At 43.9% G+C, this 21,261-nt stretch overlaps 1 protein-coding gene across 7 annotated transcripts in view; it reads left to right on the top strand.

Moving 5' to 3' along the window:
• LOC139756119 (monocarboxylate transporter 5) overlaps positions 1 to 21,261 on the top strand; it is a 205,087-nt gene that overhangs the window by 124,437 nt on the left and 59,389 nt on the right. For all 7 annotated transcript variants that reach the window (XM_071675199.1, XM_071675198.1, XM_071675202.1 and 4 more), the window contains one exon: positions 18,277 to 18,429. In XM_071675199.1, coding sequence (XP_071531300.1) covers positions 18,277 to 18,429 — 153 coding nt within the window. The remainder of the gene's footprint in view (positions 1 to 18,276; positions 18,430 to 21,261) is intronic.

Here is a 21,261-nt window from a genome sequence, read left to right as displayed (position 1 = left end):
GGGCTTCTAGCGTCCCAGGTGGACCCAGGAGCTCCTAGCTCCCCATGTGGACCCAGGGGCTCCTAGCTCCCCAGGTGAACTTAGGAGCCTTAGCTCCCCAGGTGAACCTAGAAGCTCCTAGCTTTACTCCCCAGGTGGACCCAGGAGCTCTTAGCTTCCTAGGTGAACCCAGGAGCTCCTAGCTCCCTAGGTGAGTCCAGGAGCCCTTAGCTCCCCAGGTGAAGGTAGGAGCTCCTAGCATCCCAGGTGAACCCAGGAGCTCTTAGCTCCCCAGGTGAACCTAAGAGCTTTAGCTCCCCAGGTGAACCTAGGAGCTCCTAGCTTTCTAGGTGAACTTCGGAGAAAGCCAGGATATTATGCAGGAAAAACACATGTGCTACATTATTGGAATCAGTCCAGTATTTCTATGTCTCTATCTATCTATCTATCGATCTATCTATCTATCTATGTGTATATATATATATATATATATATATATATATATATATATATATATATATATATATAAAGTGGAATGGGATAGGGGAGAAAGAATACTTCCCACGTATTCCCTGCGTGTCGTAGAAGGCGACTAAAAGGGGAGGGAGCGGGGGGCTGGAAATCCTCCCCTCTCTCGTTTTTTTTTTAATTTTCCAAAAGAAGGAACAGAGAAGGGGGCCAGGTGAGGATATTCCCTCAAAGGCCCAGTCCTCTGTTCTTAACGCTACCTCGTTAACGCGGGAAATGGCGAATAGTATGAATATATATATATATATATATATATATATATATATATATATATATATATATATATATATATATATACACGTACTGGACTTTCCCGCCTGAGCGAGGTGGTACCAGGAGCTGCAAGAACTTGATCGTATGTTCAGTATAGAAAGTAACAATGCATGAAGGGAGGATTTCTCGTCCCTCCCACCTTAACACCCTTCACTCTCTCTCTCCCCCGTTTTCCTCTCCTCTTCTTGGTCGCCTCCTCCAACACGCAGGAGGAGGTGCGAGAGTAAACCCTCTCTCTCTCTCTCTCTCTCTCTCTCTCTCTCTCTCTCTCTCTCTCTCTCTCTCTCTCTCTCTCTCTCTCTCGATAGCATTTCCCTCGCGTGTGTTTGACGTGACTTTGTGTCAGTCAGCGCCTCCGTCAGGTTGCTGGCTGGGGGTGTGGCGGGTGTCAGCAGCTGACCTACCTCCCTCCCTCGCTCCCTCCCTCCCCCGGGCTGACACCTGCTACCTTGACCAACCTCATTCCTGAAGGTCGTACCCTTACACCTGTAGCAGAGGGGTAAGAGGGTCGTACCCTTACACCTGTAGCAGAGGGGTAAGAGGGTCGTACCCTTACACCTGTAGCAGAGGGGTAAGAGGGTCGTACCCTTACACCTGTAGCAGAGGGGTAAGAGGCTCGTACCCTTACATCTGTAGCAGAGGGGCAAGAAGGTCGTACCCTTACACCTGTAGCAGAGGGGCAAGATGGTCTTACCTTACATGTGTAACAGGGGCAAGATGGTCGTACTTTACAGCTGACAGAGGGGTAAGAGGGTCGTACCCTTACACCTGTAGCAGAGGGGTAAGAGGCTCGTACCCTTACACCTGTAGCAGAGGGGCAAGAGGGTCGTACCTTACATGTGTAACAGGGGCAAGATGGTCGTACATTACAGCTGTAACAGGCGAAGGGTCGTATCTTATAGCTGTACCAGAGGCAAGAGGGTCTTTTACAAGACTTTTGTGAAATGCATATTACAGTTGGAAAAGCGAGAAAAATCCATGATCAAGTATCATAATTAGGGGAAAAAAAGGAATTTAGATATAGCAATCTGAGTTCATCTTGCTCGCATTGGACGAAAACATAAGAAGAAATGGAAAAAGAACCAACGCATAATCTCAGGGGAAACTCCAGAGTCATTTGAACAATTTCTATATTTTCCTATATAGTAAATTCACTCCAGCGGAAGAAATATATTAAGTTCATCACCCTTGAATAATTATAACACGTTGCAAGATGGATGGGCCAAAATTTTTGAAGAGTTTTAAGGTTAGGAAGTCAGAAATAGTCCATTACATACAAGTGTGGGTCTGTATATACGACCGACAAGTTCCAACAATTCAGGGGAAACCTTCGGCCCAATAATGGTCACTGGCGATTTGGCTGGTCGAATTAATATGCACCTAGCCGCCTCCTCCCCGGACCTGCTCTCTCTCTCTCTCTCTCTCTCTCTCTCTCTCTCTCTCTCTCTCTCTCTCTCTCTCTCTCTCTCTCTCTCTCACACACACAAGATGACCGTTTATATCAAAGTTTCCTAATGTCGAAAGATGACGTAGCTCCTAAGAATGTTAATTGATTTCTTTTCCTTTCCTCTTTTTTATTCTGGCTGGAGATCTTAATTTCATATGATGCCTTTCTTTGAATTTGTATTTTAAGCTTTTACTAGTACAAGTAGTGTAAGAAATTTAATTTTCTTTATAAAGATTGAAGTGTCTCTGTTCTTTAGTAATTTATTCGATTAATTGTTGTTCTAGATTTTATTTAGAGTAATTCAGACAATAATAAACTACCAGTGCATGAATACCGAGCAATTAATCCTGACTAGGATGTGAAACCTCGGCACTCGACCACAGTGAACGTTCACAGAGAGAATTTGTCGGCAACGTAACATTATAACCTCCTGACTCGAAACAACGTTTGTGGATTCACCAAAATAAACTTTGGTCAATACACAGTTATACAGTCATGCCACACACCACACACACTGGGGAATCTCGTTGATGCTTTCCAAATGGCGAAAATTGGCAATACCAATGTTATTAAAAAAACAAAACAAAAAAAAAGGGTTTTGGCAGTTAAAACAGGTGCATGAATAGAACTATGTTCTCTGTGTTCTAGATTTTAAAAAACTAAATAACCGTATACGTTGACAAGATAACATGAAAGCAAGGTTGCTCCTCTGCTCTGCTACATAGGGATAAGTGAAATGCAAAACCTCGTATAATTGTGTTCAGGGGAAATCAAATGAGTCATGGCAGAGTCGAAATTCTTATTCGTTCTCAGAATTTGAGATTACCAAGGACCGCCGTAGAAAAATGGATTCTCATCTAACGTGTTCACTTAACATCAACTGGTAGAGTGGAATTTCATCTCCCAACCGTATTGCTGTGGGCATGGCTGCCTTGTGTTCCTTCTGCTGGATAATCTATATATGATGTGATAAAGGAAGCTTAACGTAGGGCATGACGAACGCCATATGTATTGACTATTATGAACTATTTATTGCCCAGACTACATACAGCGCCATATGTATTGACTATTATGAACTATTTATTGCCCAGACTACATACAGCGCCATATGTATTGACTATTATGAACTATTTATTGCCCAGACTACATACAGCGCCATATGTATTGACTATTATGAACTAGTCATTGCCCAGACTACATACAGCGCCATATGTATTGACTATTATGAACTATTTATTGCCCAGACTACATACAGCGCCATATGTATTGACTATTATGAACTAGTCATTGCCCAGACTACATACAGCGCCATATGTATTGACTGTTATGAACTATTTATTGCCCAGACTACATACAGCGCCATATGTATTGACTATTATGAACTATTTATTGCCCAGACTACATACAGCGCCATATGTATTGACTATTATGAACTAGTCATTGCCCAGACTACATACAGCGCCATATGTATTGACTGTTATGAACTATTTATTGCCCAGACTACATACAGCGCCATATGTATTGACTATTATGAACTATTTATTGCCCAGACTACATACAGCGCCATATGTATTGACTATTATGAACTAGTCATTGCCCAGACTACATACAGCGCCATATGTATTGACTATTATGAACTAGTCATTGCCCAGACTACATACAGCGCCATATGTATTGACTATTTTGAACTAGTCATTGCCCAGACTACATACAGCGCCATATGTATTGACTATTATGAACTATTTATTGCCCAGACTACATACAGCGCCATATGTATTGACTGTTATGAACTATTTATTGCCCAGACTACATACAGCGCCATATGTATTGACTATTATGAACTATTTATTGCCCAGACTACATACAGCGCCATATGTATTGACTATTATGAACTAGTCATTGCCCAGACTACATACAGCGCCATATGTATTGACTGTTATGAACTATTTATTGCCCAGACTACATACAGCGCCGTATGTATTGACTATTATGAACTAGTCATTGCCCAGACTACATACAGCGCCATATGTATTGACTATTATGAACTAGTCATTGCCCAGACTACATACAGCGCCATATGCATTGACTATTATGAACTAGTCATTGCCCAGACTACATACATACAGGTTCTACATAATGTTAAGGTTGGAAGACTGACTGACTGACTGGGGCTTGGATATGACTGCACCACCACTCGTTAGTATACAAAACGAGTTTAGTGGTTATGTAATAGTGTTGAATCATTCTATTTTCCCTCCCCCTCGTCCGGTGGGTACCAGATGTAAACTTGCAAAGTGGAAAATTGTGTACCGTTATCTGTATACCCTTCACGTGAAGGTCTACATAATATTTTTTTTCGTCACTGTTTATGGTTCTGACAAGACTATATACATCAGTGAAGAACTTATGCCCAGCCTCTCTTCCCAGTTGAAGTGTTCCTCGACCTTGATAAAACCATATGTGCAGTGTCCTTCTTCGTCTTCCTTGTAATCCTTGTGTGGGAAGAATTTATCTCACTGACGAACTGAAAATCTAATATTAATTCCGACGCAGAGGCTTGTATAAACTCAGAGAAAGACAGTGTCGATCAACAATACTTATTTGACAGTGTATTTTCCCGCTGAAGGTGTGTATAGGAAGGACCATAGTCCAGGCAAATAGTGGGTCTAACAGGCAGATGAACATCCTATAACTAAAATTCATGTATCCTTGCCTAGACCCACTAATAATAATATTGTGGGTGCTGGAAGTAAGACGACCAAGAGACATCACTAGGCTGCGGCTCTGCTGGGGACCAGCAGGTCGGTAGGCAGGTGAGGGACAACACACGGTCATCGGTTGTGGCTGTAAATATAAATTACTAAGTACACGGTCATCGGTTGTGGCTGTAAATATAAATTACTAAGTACACGGTCATCGGTTGTGGCTGTAAATATAAATGACTAAGTACATGATCATCGGTTGTGGCTGTAAATATAAATTACTAAGTACACGGTCATCGGTTGTGGCTGTAAATATAAATTACTAAGTACACGGTCATCGGTTGTGGCTGTAAATATAAATGACTAAGTACACGGTCATCGGTTGTGGCTGTAAATATAAATTACTAAGTACACGGACATCGGTTGTGGCTGTAAATATAAATTACTAAGTACACGGACATCGGTTGTGGCTGTAAATATGAATTACTAAGTACACGGACATCGGTTGTGGTTGTAAATATAAATTACTAAGTACACGGTCATCGGTTGTGGCTGTAAATATAAATTACTAAGTACACGGTCATCGGTTGTGGCTGTAAATATAAATGACTAAGTACACGGTCATCGGTTGTGGCTGTAAATATGAATGACTAAGTACACGGTCATCGGTTGTGGCTGTAAATATAAATGACTAAGTAGTATCTGAGTCACACCAACCACATTAAACTCTCTTACCCAGCAAACCAAACGAGACCTTTTTCAAAGATGACGATATTTTCTCTTCGCTGAAGACAAAGGCAATGTTTTAGTTGCCAGATTTAATATTCAGGTTTTTTTTCGCACATTGTCGTCAGGGAAATGGGTCATACAGCATGTGTCTTCAAAAACAAAACATCGAACTTACAGAACATTCCAAATGAGATAAGTCCATTTGTCAGGACGATAAAGGTTAAGGATTTTGGATGAAAGTTTTAACGGCACCTGGTTACGTGCAGCCTTGGCCAGGGGAGGAGGAGGAGGACGCGTTGTTTCAACAGCTGTGCCAGGGTATACAAACGGTCTCATGACATGAACATACCGCAGTCACCGAGGGATCAATTTCACATTCGAAGTACAGTTCTCGCCTCCAATCTGTACTGGTATTATGTAGGGAGGAGGACGCGTTGTTTCAGTAGCTGTGCCATGACATGGCCGTACCTCAGTCACCCGAGGGATCAATTTCACATTCGATGTACAGTTCTACCCTCCCTCCCCCCCCAATCTGTACTGGTATTATGTAACTGCCGGTGAAGTAATACGAGATAGCAGAGTCCAAGGTGGTAAATAACTGATAAAATAGATTACGCGTAATGTTATGTGATGTATATATATATATATACGGAGCGATCAAGAGATGGTCTGTCGTCATATGGAGACCACGGAGCGACCAAACGTGGAATGTGATGAATTACGTATCTCAGTGATTTAACATTATATCACTTGGTGTTTCTTAAAGACTATGATGATGATACGACCTGTTGGTGTGTGGACTAGACTTCAGCCTTGTTCAGTAACCCTTGCAGCCATATTAGGCCTTTAGAGTAACAGTAAACTTGATGATGTAGCGTTAGTTATTATCAATGAGTGAAGCAGTCAGTATCGTATTACCTTGAGAAGTCCACTGTTGTTGGTGTTGCTAGGATCATATATCTTGGCATGATGGCTAGGTAAGACAAAGCTTCGTCCTCCCAGCCGAGGTGAGGTTAAAGTTCATGCTAACCCCCACCGAGGTGAGGTTGGGACACACGTCAAAACACTAGAAGTCTGGTGTGTGTGTGTGTGTGTCTTTTAACCTCAATGTGGCCGAGGCAGCCGGATACCTTACCCAGGGTTCGAATCCCTCTGTTGTGTATATACATAAGTCTGGTGTGTGTGTGAGTTAACTTCAATGTGGCCGAAGCAGCCAGACATCTCACCCAGGGTTCGAATCCCTCTGTTTGTGTAAATACATTTGTCTGTCCATCGACATATTTGTCACTAACAAAGTCATCAACTATGTAATTACAGGCTCGCATGTACAGGCACGAGTCTCTCTGAGCTCCCGCAGGAAAACAAATCGTCATCTCACGATGAAAAATATGTCTTATCAGCGAAAAAATGTTTACGTTCGTCCATTGTCTCGTGTGCTAACAAGAAGCCGCTAAATCCAGTTTAAGGTAAACTGCATTTACAATACGGTACTCGAAAACAAAGCAAAATTCATATCGTTGAATGTCATTTACTGACGGTATGTGTATAACACGGGGTCATGAAATAGTCGATAAACGTGCGGTACAAATTAATCTTGTAGCGACCGTCCATCTGGGCAGGTGTTATCAGGGTTCAGACACTGACCGGTCGTCGGCCAGGGGCGCTCCGCCCGCTGTGTCATGCTCACTGACGGGCCACCGCTCACACAAACACCAGCTACCCCCCCCCCTCACCACCACCAACGTAATTCTATTTTTATCTACATTTCGTGTACGTGAGTATCAGTAATCTGCCGTGTTTGTTAACACGAACTTAAAATGACTTCCAATTTGAATTGATATCTCGTGCATAAGATAAATATATGATGTTAGAAGATACGGGGGTCAGGCAAGCTCCCCTGGGGTGTGCATGACTGGCTCACCGAAATCCGTTATTAAAACTCGACGCAGCATCCCGGTCCAATGTAACTCTTGGATGCTAAATACATTACTTGCATTCTTGAGGTACGTGCTTAGAAATTAATTGTTCTACTTTAATTCTCAGTCGCGTTCACAAGTCGGTTGTTAGTTCCGCCACTCGTGTGTGTGTGTGTGTGTGTGTTTGTGTGTGCTGCTGGTTTCCCCCTGGACAGAAATTCCATCTTAGCGGTGCGAATCTGTCAGTGCCAACGTATAATTGCTTCTCTGGTACGATTCTTGTTTCCCGTTGATGTTCATGATGCCATACGTAAGGCCTGGGTGCCCGCCCGCCTAGACTGGATTGAAGCCAGTCTCGCATCTCCGGAGTTGAGCACACTGTGTTGATGAGGGATTACCATGTATCTGTGTCTCCTTATCTGTCCAGCCAGTGTGTCGCAGAGGCCAGGGTGTCACTCAGGACAGTCCGTCACCCAGGCTAGAGTGTCACTCAGGACAGTCCGTCACCCAGGCTAGGTGTCACTCGGGACAGTCCGTCACCCAGGCTAGGTGTCACTCAGGACAGTCCGTCACCCAGGCTAGGTGTCACTCAGGACAGTCCGTCACCCAGGCTAGTGTGTCACTCAGGACAGTCCGTCACCCAGGCTAGGTGTCACTCGGGACAGTCCGTCACCCAGGCTAGGTGTCACTCAGGACAGTCCATCACCCAGGCTAGAATCACTCAGGACAGTCCGTCACCCAGGCTAGGTGTTACTCAGGACAGTCCATCACCCAGGCTAGAATCACTCAGGACAGTCCGTCACCCAGGCTAGGTGTTACTCAGGACAGTCCGTCACCCAAGCTAGGTGTCACTCAGGACAATCCGTCACCCAGGCCAGAGTGTCACTCAGGACAGTCCGTCACCCAGGCTAGGTGTCACTCAGGACAGTCCGTCACTCAGGCCATTGTCAACTCAGGCTAGGTGTCACTCAAGACAGTCCGTCACTCAGGACAGTCCGTCACCCAGGCTAGGTGTCACTCAGGACAGTCCGTCACCCAGGCTAGGTGTCCCTCAGGACAGTCCATCACCCAAGCTAGGTGTCACTCAGTCCGTCACCCAGGCCAGAGTGTCATTCAGGACAGTCCGTCACCCAGGCTAGAGTGTCACTCAGGACAGTCCGTCACCCAAGCTAGGTTTCATTCAGGACAGTCCGTCACCCAGGTTAGAGTGTCACTCAGGACAGTCCGTCACCCAGGCTAGGTGTCACTCAGGACAGTCCGTCACCCAGGCTAGAGTGTCACTCAGGACAGTCCGTCACCCAGATTAGAGTGTCACTCAGGACAGTCCGTCACCCAGGCTAGGTGTCACTCAGGACAGTCCGTCACCCAGGCTAGAGTGTCACTCAGGACAGTCCGTCACCCAGGTTAGAGTGTCACTCAGGACAGTCCGTCACCCAGGCTAGGTGTCACTCAGGACAGTCCGTCACTCAGGCCATTGTCAACTCAGGCTAGGTGTCACTCAGGACAGTCCGTCATCCAGGCTAGGTGTCACTCAGGACAGTCCGTCACCCAAGCCAACGTCACCCAGGTCAGTGTCCCTTAGAACAGACAGGTCGTTCCCCACGCCAGTGTCACTCAGGACACATGACAGCTTGGAAATAGATGAGTGGATGCGGCCTTTGTTCGTCTGTTGCTGGTTGCTCGCTAAAGCGGCAAACGGCGATTAAATATGGGGGGGGTTGTTTATTTGTTTATTGTACCCAGGAGCTCTTTCTAAACAAGAGGCCCCTAAGGCTGCGCTACTTGCAGTAGCAGGGAAATGAGGACTACTTTAAGAGTGAGAAATTCTTTGACAAGTCTGTACTCTTAGTGATAACAGCCTTGCTATATGTATCAGAATATTCAAAATATCTGTGATTACTTCGTTTTCAGCAGTCTATAAATATTTTATGAGATTGCTTGCGTTTTATTTCTTGACTTGTTTTTGTTTACCTCGGAAAGCCTTTCAAAAGACTTTCAGTGCTGTTGTTATTATTCAAAACAAGTTTTCTCCAAACAAGAAGTACTTTGATTTGTAAAGTACTCCATAAAAGTAATTGTTGAGACTTTTAAACGTGCTGTTTATTAACTGGACATAAAATGGAACAAATATGTAAACCTGGCGCCCGTAATGGATGGATGGAGGCCGACCATGGCTGCTGGCCCTGGGGTGTTTTGAACAGCGCCTTTTGAGATCACACACAACCCATGTGTGTGTGTTGTCAGGCACTGGATATATGTCGCCGGTAACACTGCTAATGTCAGGAGCTTCCAGTCCACCGCCAGGGTAGGGCGGAAGCAGTAACGTATCCTGGAGGATCGATTTACGTGGAATTGTGACCGGTAGCAGCGGGTGGAGGCCGCCATGTTAGCGTAGCGTTGCAGTCTGGCCTGTTGTCGCAACGTCCACTCGTAAATATAGGAAAAGAACAATATTGTATACTAATGGTATATATATATATATATATATATATATATATATATATATATATATATATATATATATATATATATATATTGGCCTTACAAAGAAAAGAAAGACAAGTTACCAGACCCGCTTGCTAGGTTACAACTGCTACCCCAGATGTAAGCCACCTGTGACCACAGGTGTACACCACCTGCATTTCCCCCGACATGACCCACGGGTTTATCCACCAAGCTCGGTAAACTCTGGAAATCTTAAAAGGTCTGCACACCAGGTATCAATAGATTTTTCTTGGCTGTACAAGCATAGGGAAAAGTGAAGACCTGTGCAAAATATTTTCTCCCCTATCAGATAATATATATATATATATATTTTTTTTTTGCTTTGTCGCTGTCTCCCGCGTTTGCGAGGTAGCGCAAGGAAACAGACGAAAGAAATGGCCCAACCCACCCCCATACACACGTATATACATACGTCCACACACGCAAATATACATACCTACACAGCTTTCCATGGTTTACCCCAGACGCTTCACATGCCCTGATTCAATCCACTGATAGCACGTCAACCCCGGTATACCACATCGATCCAATTCACTCTATTCCTTGCCCTCCTTTCACCCTCCTGCATGTTCAGGCCCCGATCACACAAAATCTTTTCACTCCATCTTTCCACCTCCAATTTGGTCTCCCACTTCTCCTCGTTCCCTCCACCTCCGACACGTATATCCTCTTGGTCAATCTTTCCTCACTCATTCTCTCCATGTGCCCAAACCATTTCAAAACACCCTCTTCTGCTCTCTCAACCACGCTCTTTTTATTTCCACACATCTCTCTTACCCTTACGTTACTTACTCGATCAAACCACCTCACACCACACATTGTCCTCAAACATCTCATTTCCAGCACATCCATCCTCCTGCGCACAACTCTATCCATAGCCCACGCCTCGCAACCATACAACATTGTTGGAACCACTATTCCTTCAAACATACCCATTTTTGCTCTCCGAGATAATGTTCTCGACTTCCACACATTCTTCAAGGCCCCCAGGATTTTCGCCCCCTCCCCCACCCTATGATCCACTTCCGCTTCCATGGTTCCATCCGCTGCCAGATCCACTCCCAGATATCTAAAACACTTTACTTCCTCCAGTTTTTCTCCATTCAAACTTACCTCCCAATATATATATATATATATATATATATATATATATATATATATATATATATATATATATGCGTTTAAGACAGTGAAGTAAGCGTCGTTGAATGTTACAAACAGGGTCGCACTTATTCCTTTGAATACAGGAAGCTGGTGGGAGAGGCTGTGTACACACTGCGTCTCAAGGGTAGGCTGTCACCCTCGCCTACTTGCCCTAGTCTGGTTGGCCTTACTCGTAGAGCGAAGTGCTTTTAAGGGAAATTGATTTACTTGAAGCTACAGAGAAGAGTTTCTTCTTTTGCTTCGTGTGCGTTAGTGTATTGGATGATAAGAAAATGATAATTGGGTATATTTGATAAAATGATAATTGGCGGTGTATTGAATTAACTGAAACCAGAGGCTGAGAATGTAGAGAAGATACATTAAACAGTAGGTTGACGATTATGAATGGGAGGGCATAGTAAACAGGCTATGTCTATATAAGATGGATATAGATTCTGCTTAATCACTGATGTTCAGATTGGTTTGGGTGGGGCTCTTCCTGTTTTGGTCTCTACGATTTGGGAGAGTATAGAGCCGCTTGATGTTGTGGTGTCGAACTGCAACTAGGGGACGAGGGATGTCCGGTGGCGGGAATGTAGGTGTGCAGTTGTTCTCGAGTTCACTCGCGGGGGATTCCATGTTCTCGAAGGATGTATAGAGACGAAAGCTGATGTGCAACATAATGGTTCTGACGTGTTGCTTTCCAGCTTTTTAAAATGTATCGTTCATTGTCACCGAGAAACTCTGCGGACTGAGTATCCTGGAGAGGGTTGAGGCCTTGTGTTGACATGTAAGAGGGAGGACGTGATGGAAGCCTAGGCTCGTGTGCGTAACTGCGGTCTTGGATTGATCAGTGGTGACGAGGTTGGCGATGGTTCAGCTGTGGAGGCAGTTAAGGGTGCACTAACATGGGACGTACTAAGAGAGAGCTGTTGCAGAGCTATCGTCGTATGTGACGTAGTAAGAGAGAGAGAGAGAGAGAGAGAGAGAGAGAGAGTTGTAGAGCTATCGTCGTATGTGACGTAGTAGAGAGCTGTTGTAGAGCTATCGTCCTGTGTGACGTAGTAGAGAACTGTTGTAGAGCTATCGTCCTGTGTGACGTAGTAGAGAACTGTTGTAGAGCTATCGTCCTATGTGACGTAGTAGAGAGAGACCTGTTGTAGAGCTATCGTCGTATTTGACGTAGTAGAGAGAGAGCTGTTGTAGAGCTATCGTCGTATTTGACGTAGTAGAGAGCTGTTGTAGAGCTATCGTCGTATTTGACGTAGTAAGAGAGAGAGAGAGTTGTAAAGCTATCGTCGTATGTGACGTAGTAGAGAGAGAGAGAGCTGTTGTAGAGCTATCGTCCTATGTGACGTATTAGAGAGAGAGCTGTTGTAGAGCTATCGTCCTATGTGACGTAGTAGAGAGAGAGCTGTTGTAGAGCTATCGTCCTATGTGACGTAGTAGAGAGAGAGCTGTTGTAGAGCTATCGTCGTATGTGACGTAGTAGAGAGAGCTGTTGTAGAGCTATCGTCGTATGTGACGTAGTAGAGAGTTGTTGTAGAGCTATCGTCGTATGTGACGTAGTAGAGAGAGAGAGCTGTTGTAGAGCTATCGTCGTATATGACGTATTAGAGAGAGAGCTGTTGTAGAGCTATCGTCGTATGTGACGTAGTAGAGAGCTGTTGTAGAGCTATCGTCGTATGTGACATAGTAGAGAGAGAGCTGTTGTAGAGCTATCGTCGTATGTGACGTAGTAGAGAGAGAGCTGTTGTAGAGCTATCGTCCTATGTGACGTAGTAGAGAGAGAGCTGTTGTAGAGCTATCGTCGTATGTGACGTAGTAGAGAGAGAGAGAGCTGTTGTAGAGCTATCGTCGTATGTGGCGTAGTAGAGAGAGAGAGAGCTGTTGTAGAGCTATCGTCGTACTTCCCTCGAGCCGGCACGTCCAAATGGGCATCACTTGGAAGGATGAAACCCAGGGATCCCATGTAAGCGCCCAGTGGGACGCCACAGAGGAGGAACAGGAAAACGTCTAGGTGTGCTCAACAAGTTATCTATCTGCTCTTGTGGCAAAAATCAAAATCAAGTAAGGTGGAGATGTCCTCCCGGAAGCCAACAATTTGACTTCGCAAGCCAGTAGTAGTGGTAGTAGCTGTGTTTATAACTTCGTCTTGTGGATGACCAAACAGAAAGCTATGGTTGCGTCAATACACTTGAGAGACACGGTGATTCTTTGTTTATCACGGCTGCCCTAGATAGAGTCGACTAGGCCTTCAATATTACCAAACTGCTGTGGCTCTGTTAAGCTGAAGTGCTCGTGTGCGTCCAGTTAACATAAAGTAAGCTAGGCTTGTAGTGGTGGGCGTGATGATGGTAAGAGCGGCTTCACGCACGGTATTGTGGCTGGTGGAATGTGGACTTCGATCTTGGATCTCCGGGGCTAAGAAATGTACATTAGAATTTTATGACAGTAAATTATGGCAACATAACTTGCAAATGAATATAAACCCAATACGGTACGAGTTTTGGGGTACAATTTCGTGACCTTTTACCGGACCTAGAAAGGTTATATCATTACGCTCAAGGATCGCACTACCGTCTTAAGAAAAGATTCGTACCATCACGCTAACAGCACATTAAACTGTTAACCTAAATATGATGCTTTCCTATGATCGAGTAATTTTTTTTTGTTAATGCATCGGAGTGTGTTTAGCGAAGCAGGCACACAGACTTGATAGTTGATTGGTAGCGTTGAGAGACAGAAGAGTACAGACTTAGGAGTTGATTGGTGGCGTTGAGAGACAGAAGAGTACAGACTTGAGAGTTGATTGGTAGCGTTGAGAGACAGAAGAGTACAGACTTAGGAGTTGATTGGTAGCGTTGAGAGACAGAAGAGTACAGACTTGAGAGTTGATTGGTAGCGTTGAGAGACAGAAGAGTACAGACTTGAGAGTTGATTGGTAGCGTTGAGAGACAGAAGAGTCGTAGTGTATAACCGAATACGTTACACGCGTTACGAAATCGACCGTAACGGACGAGGATTTCGGGCAACCAGTTCTTGTGTACCAAGCTGTGTACTGGGTTGGATAGGCCAGCAGCACCCGCCCGCCCGCCCGCCCGCGCTCCTTATCACCGCTGACTCACCCAACCGAAGTGGACATCGGTCGCCCTAGCTAGGCTCATGCGTAGCCTGGTAGGGGGTTCAGTCACACTCCACGTCAAATAACTTCGTGCATGACGGATTTGATTCCTCTTATCACCTCTGAAGTTGCTGATTAACCCTTCTCAGTATCTATGTTTATGGTTGAATGGGATGACTATATTCTAAAAAATGACTGATCCTCCTTCGATGACAAACCGAACTACACACACACACAGTTGGACTTCGCTTCATCTTTCTTTCTATAGAGAAAGATTTAAATCCACTATTATTTGCAGTGGTACAATTAAAACATTCCTTTCTCTTCAAGTGAATTAGCGTTACCGCTTTCAGCAAACGTATTGATTAGTCTCATTATATTACAAACACATCTCTTCCTCTCTTATTTTCTTCGAGGAAAAAAACCTCCCATCCAGCATCATGGATATGCTTCGTTAACTGTATGGACGGGAGGTTGGGTGACATCCTGTAGTGGGGATCGAGGTTGAGGTTCGCGGGGTTGTTGTATCCTGGTGGTGCGTTACACTTCGGCACGTCACCGGCGGGAAGACGTGGCGGTGCCCCCCTGTTGCCTAGCGGTAAAGGTCGGTTATCTTTAGACGAATAAGAGCAGGTGACCTCCTTCGTCGGGTTGTTAGCCTAATCAAATAAAACTGCTGTGTTGTGCAGTCAATTGAGAGTATAGATAATAGGGATAAATGTTGTATTTATAGTCTGAATTGCCGTTGTAAAACTTACAAAGACGTATTATGTAGACTGTAGCGTTGATGGTAAACACCAGGGCTGACTTTGTTATTTAGCCTATACTTGTTATCTGATCTTGGTGTGATTAGGGAAGCCTTGAAATATGAACGGCGTCTTCCAGAATGATGGCGGGTGATTTCTCAACACCACTTTATATTCAGGGTCAACCTTGGGTTCTGGTTGGAACGATGCTTGGCCCTTAAGCATGACGGGACGAACCCGTTTGGGTACTATATAGATTGCTTAGGCTTTGACCAGACCCATGGCCCGTGTCCCTAGTTGTGCTTTTAACAATAAGTAACCCGCTTGATCATGCAACTCCAACTGAATCCCTTCACTAAATTCCCTTAACTCCCTGTCAAAACATTCCAGTCAACTGTCATTGTTTTAACACCTTTACTGGCGTGTGTAACTTGCTTAATTTCTGCACTACTGTCGCTGCCCTGAGCAACAAGCAAAATACGTATCCTCTTGGACTTCACATGATCGCTAGTTAGGTAACAGCTAATATGAAAAAGGCTTATGTAAGGAAGATGTAACAAAATATGTAGGTGAATAATTGAAGCTAAATAATTGCGGCGACTTAAGGGAAATAGAAAAATAATTTCTTGTGAAGTTCGTAAATTTACCTGTTTTAGGTAACTTTCTCATGTTTTTCATCATTCATGATTTTATGTCGGGGGGAAAAAAAGCAGTTACGCGAAGCGCAAATCGGATGAAATCGAGCAACAGAAAGCAGCCTATTACGAACACTGTCACAGCCTCCCTCACAAACAGGAAATGAATTCTTACATATTTGTTGAGTTTTGTGTAAACTTCCCCCCCCTCCTCCACGTCATGCAATTTAATCAGACTGGAATATTATTTCTTGGCAAATATGGAAATGCTTGTGTAGACCGATGTTACATTATAGAACTTTATGGTAATGATATCGATACGATCTATCACGTAAAAACCATTTCGGTTATTCATCGTAAGAGTTTCTTCCATGAGGAATTATTTTTTAGAAATATAATCCATGAAGACTTGAGATCGATTTTTTTTTTCTTTGAATTTAGTTATTCGAGATGTGCGCATTTTATACTCACCAAGAGGAATTATAGGAAACTGTTATGGAGTAAAATATGATCCAGTGAAAGTTCCTTTTAAATATTTCCTTTTTTTTTTTTAGGAGGGTTTATGGATGGTATGTGTAGAAAACAATTCAGGCCATCATACCCTAAGAGTCATTCCACAATGCTTTAGGGTCGTGTCTTCGTGCTTAAGCTGTGAAGATTCGCGGGGAGGTTTACCCACACACACACACACATACATACGGGGGAAAAAAAGTAAAAAATATTTTGTCAGGGTTTTGTACAGGGTTTCTAACCTTAGAATATATGTATTAGGACCACCGATGAGTTTTGAAAGGAAACCCGTTGAAACCCCGCGTCATAGACATTCCCACAGAGGCAGTATTTACTTCCAGTGATGTTTGAGATAGATGCTTGAGATTAAGCCAACCCTCGATCCAAAATATAACACAAATTAATCCAAGCATATCAAAAGTCATTGAAATACAGAATCCAATTAGTTGTGTGTTCTTTCTTCATCTAAGAAACTTAGAAACTCCGTCATGGGCTGTATTTATTGATTTTCAAGTCTTAGAATCGCTAGGATTACCATTGGTGTAGATTTTCCAGAAGCAATCTAAGCAGGTTGGGTTAGTAGAGCAGAGATGAGGTGGTGGCGTGTTTGGGACTGACTGACCAGGTTGGCGGCAGCAGGGGGACGCTTGTATGACAACCACTCACTGCTCGTCCTGTAAAACCAAGTCAATAAGTCAGTCACGCGAGAATGTGGGTTTGTGGGTAGAATGAATTTAATCATACAACTTAAATGCTGAATTCATCACACTATATTTCAAGGTGTTCTATACTCACCGTGATGTATTCAAAGGCGTAAAATCCAAAACAGAATTATATGCTTAGTTCAGTAACTGGCATAGTATATATTAAATCAGAAAACAGTTTCATGTATTGTTGGTAACTGTCTGTATATATACCGTGTAATGATTTTGTGGTGTAGTACATAAGTTATTTATGGTGTTTTCGTAGGAGTACATAAGTTATTTATGGTATTTTTCTAGCCTAGCACATAAGTTATTTATAGTGTTTTTCTAGCCTGATACAACATAAGTCATTTATGGTGCTTTTCCTGGTAGTGCATAAATCATTTATGGTGTTTTCCTGGTAGTACATTAAGTCATTTATGGTGTTTTTCTAGCCTAGTTGTTTATTTATGTTGTTCTAGCCTGTTTGATTAATTTGTATCGTTCTTTTAGCCTAGAACTGTACTGTGTTATTGTGATGCGTTCATGTTGTGCAGGAGGCATGTATGTGTAGTTAGTGTCATGTGTTGTGTGTTGCAGGTGTTCAGCCCCAGCAGGAAGTATGTGTAGTAAGTGTCGTGTGTTGTGTGTTGCAGGTGTTCTGCCCCAGCAGGAAGTATGTGTAGTAAGTGTCGTGTGTTGTGTGTTGCAGGTGTTCAGCCCCAGCAGGAAGTATGTGTAGTAAGTGTCGTGTGTTGTGTGTTGCAGGTGTTCAGCCCCAGCAGGAAGTATGTGTAGTAAGTGTCGTGTGTTGTGTGTTGCAGGTGTTCAGCCCCAGCAGGAAGTATGTGTAGTAAGTGTCGTGTGTTGTGTGTTGCAGGTGTTCAGCCCCAGCAGGAAGTATGTGTAGTAAGTGTCATGTGTTGTGTGTTGCAGGTGTTCAGCCCCAGCAGGAAGTATGTGTAGTAAGTGTCGTGTGTTGTGTGTTGCAGGTGTTCAGCCCCAGCAGGAAGTATGTGTAGTAAGTGTCGTGTGTTGTGTGTTGCAGGTGTTCAGCCCCAGCAGGAAGTATGTGTAGTAAGTGTCGTGTGTCGTGTGTTGTAGGTGTTCAGCCCCAGCAGGAAGTATGTGTATTAAGTGTCGTGTGTTGCAGGTGTTCAGCCCCAGTAGGAGATATGTGTAGTAAGTGTCGTGTGTTGTAGGTGTTCAGCCCCAGCAGGAAGTATGTGTAGTAAGTGTCGTGTGTTGTAGGTGTTCAGCCCCAGCAGGAGATATGTGTAGTAAGTGTCGTGTGTTGTAGGTGTTCAGCCCCAGCAGGAAGTATGTGTAGTAAGTGCCGTGTGTTGTGTGTTGCAGGTGTTCAGCCCCAGCGTCACCATGCTGGAGACCTCCAACATGGACGACGGCAGCATCGCCCTCAAGGACGGCGACTCCGTCCCCGCCAAGTTTGTGATTGGCGCCAGCGATGAGGACTTCGAGGAACCCGACGCCAGGGACACGGTCGTGGTGGTACGTTATCATTCGTCGTTTCATGAAGGGTTTATTTAACCGACAAACCTTTTATACTTGCCACAAGTTGTATTTGTTGATTGTAGACGGTTGATGGTAATGGATTAGGGTAACATTTTATGTAGGAGCATTTAAGAAGCTTCAACTCATAATAACTTGTTATTATTTGTATTTATTTCGTTGTGATAACCGCAAGAACATGGAGGACTAGGAGCGAAGACGGCCATACGCACCACCTACCAACCTGGAAGCCTAGTTTTTATTAGTACGTAGCTTCTGCTCGAGGGTAGAGAGCTATTGTTCTCCTAACACAATGCTAAGATCACATTCTCCTTGTGGAGCTCATCTTTTGTATGTTTTATATTTTCATTTTCCTCACCGGTTGATGCATCCTACGTAGGCTTAATACTTCGGAGACGAGAGAGACCAATGTTAACTTGTTCAGTATATTCTCGAAATAACGTCACTTACATGTTTTGGGGTAAAAACAAACAAACAAAAAAAGAAGCTTGTCGCTTATAAAAGACGAGCTGTTATTTTTTTCCCCCTTGGTGGCTCCAGTCACGGACAAGACTACATCAAGGATTGGCCTTAAAAGAAATGTAGAGGTTAATGAAAAGGCAAAAAAGAAGAGACAAGGGAAAGTTTTTTTCTTTATTTCTTTATAGGAAGAGGGAAACCTTTAAAACCTGCGTGGTCATAGTTATCTGGAAAGAAATGTTAGGGTAGAGAATGCCAAAGTTTCGAAGTGTAGGGAAAGATAACAGTTATCAAAACGGCCCATCCTTGAGTTGCCAATGGCCACACAGTAATCATGTGACGCAACAGGTTGCCGAGTATGGCTCTCGGGAGCAAAAACCCAAACCAAAGTAATACCTATAGAAGAGGGAAAGTAAACCAACATCGCGGCGTAGGGGCAAGCGGGTCAAGGCTTAAAAGTTTATCTGTCTGACCGCTTTCAACTCGCACGGATCTGAGTGCTCCATACAGGAACGGATCGACCCCCTTGTATAAATAGAGCAACTGTTCAGAAGAGAATTTTCGACATCTAAACTGGGCTCCCGGCTTCTAAGAGATAGCTATTTCCGTAATGTGGGTTTTCCAAGAAAGAGTGGATGTTACAGTAATACCAAGTATGTTCATTGAGTCAAGAGGTGGTACTACAGAACAGTCAATGGAGAGAGGAAAACTGTGAGGGATTTTCGATTGACATGGGTAGAGAAACTGGGTCTTGGAGGTATTAAACTTGACCAGATTTCGTCCACCCCTCTCTGAGATATCCTGTACAAGTCTCGAGTTTATTGAGGCAGTTCGTGTCGAGACGGAGATGTAGATCGAGTGAGAGAAGGAGCGGAATTAAAGGATGTGGAGGAATGCAACGGTAAGACGTCAGCGTGAGTACATGTGGTCATTTGTGGAAGACAGGAAAATGATACAAAGGAGAAAAAATGTGCTGGACGTGACAGTACCTCGAGGGACACCACTTGTTGATGGAAGAAAGAGGGAAAGGATGATCGAAGAACAACCGCGGAGATAGATCGGCCAGAGAGGAAGCTAGATATGAAGGAGGCAAAGTGAGGAAGCTAAAAGAGGGGAGCTTAAGAGACAAGACCCCAATGCCACACCCTGTTGGAAGCCTTAGGTATGTCAAGGGCAACAACATACGACTCCCCAAAATCTCTCAGGAATGATGACGAAACTTTATTATTGATAGAAACGGATATCACCAATGGATCTCACCTTACGGGAACCTCACTGGCGATAAGATTGAGAATGTTTGAGGCTAAAGAAGTTAAAAGAGGGACTCACAAAGATTTTGGAAGTGGTCGATGTCAAAGCAACAGGACGATAGTTAGAGGGGGTCAGAACGGTCACCCTTTGTAGGAATGGGGTATATCAGCGCTTGCTTCCAAGGAGAGGGAAAAGTTTTGGTTTTTGAACCGAAACTGAACAGACGAGCAAGCACGGGTGCAAATTAGAGGCGCACACTTTCAGTACACGGGGATGGATGCCATTAGGACCGTAAGCCTTGCTTGTGTCCAGGAGAGAAGCGCTTTTCGATGTATGAAAAGAGATTACGGGAAGAGGAATAGGATTGCAGAGAAGAGAATTAGGAGGCGAAGGAATTTTAGAGCCATCTAAGTGTAGTTAGAGGAGAAACTGTTACAACTTTTTGCTTTTTAGAAATAGTATTATACTGCATATTTGTATATCAACTGAGGAAATACTTATTACAGATACAATAGGGTTATGTAATATATGATAGTATTTCAACTAAATTTTTTTTTCCATGGTACAGTTATGAGTACTCTTATAAACTGACATTTATATACTTTGTTACAATGTTACTTTTAAATCTAGCTGGAAGCACATTCCTCGTTGGTCTCATACTATCTATACTTAGAACCTCCACCAGCTGCACTAGAAGCATCTCTATGACCTACTTCAACCCTCTCCTGGTCCTCCGTGGCACGCGGGCAAACACTCACTCACCCCCCCCTTGTATTTGCATTGTCCTCTACACCGGAGTCTCGGCTTCTAACCCTCTTTCCACTTGATCATGCCATACTCTCTCGTGGTCGTGGTTCATCGTCCAAGTCTAGTTCGCTAGTGTTCTTCAAGAGTTAACCGTTGCTTCGTACAGTCTCGCTGAATTTGTTTGTCCCCACTTCGCATGACCTCTCGCTCAACCTCTCTTCTTCACTGCTCTTGTCTGCCAGGTCTTCTCATGCTGATAGCACTTGGTTTGATCTGAACCATGGTTGTCCTCCTTCTAATGGGTCATTATCCTTCGAACCATGGTTGTCCTCCTTCTAATGGGTCATTATCCTT

Source organism: Panulirus ornatus, chromosome 20 (assembly GCF_036320965.1).
Source record: "Panulirus ornatus isolate Po-2019 chromosome 20, ASM3632096v1, whole genome shotgun sequence".
NCBI classification, from domain to species: Eukaryota; Metazoa; Arthropoda; class Malacostraca; order Decapoda; family Palinuridae; genus Panulirus; species Panulirus ornatus.
Note: the sequence above shows the minus strand (reverse complement) of the source record. Positions and strands in the feature narration are given on the sequence as shown.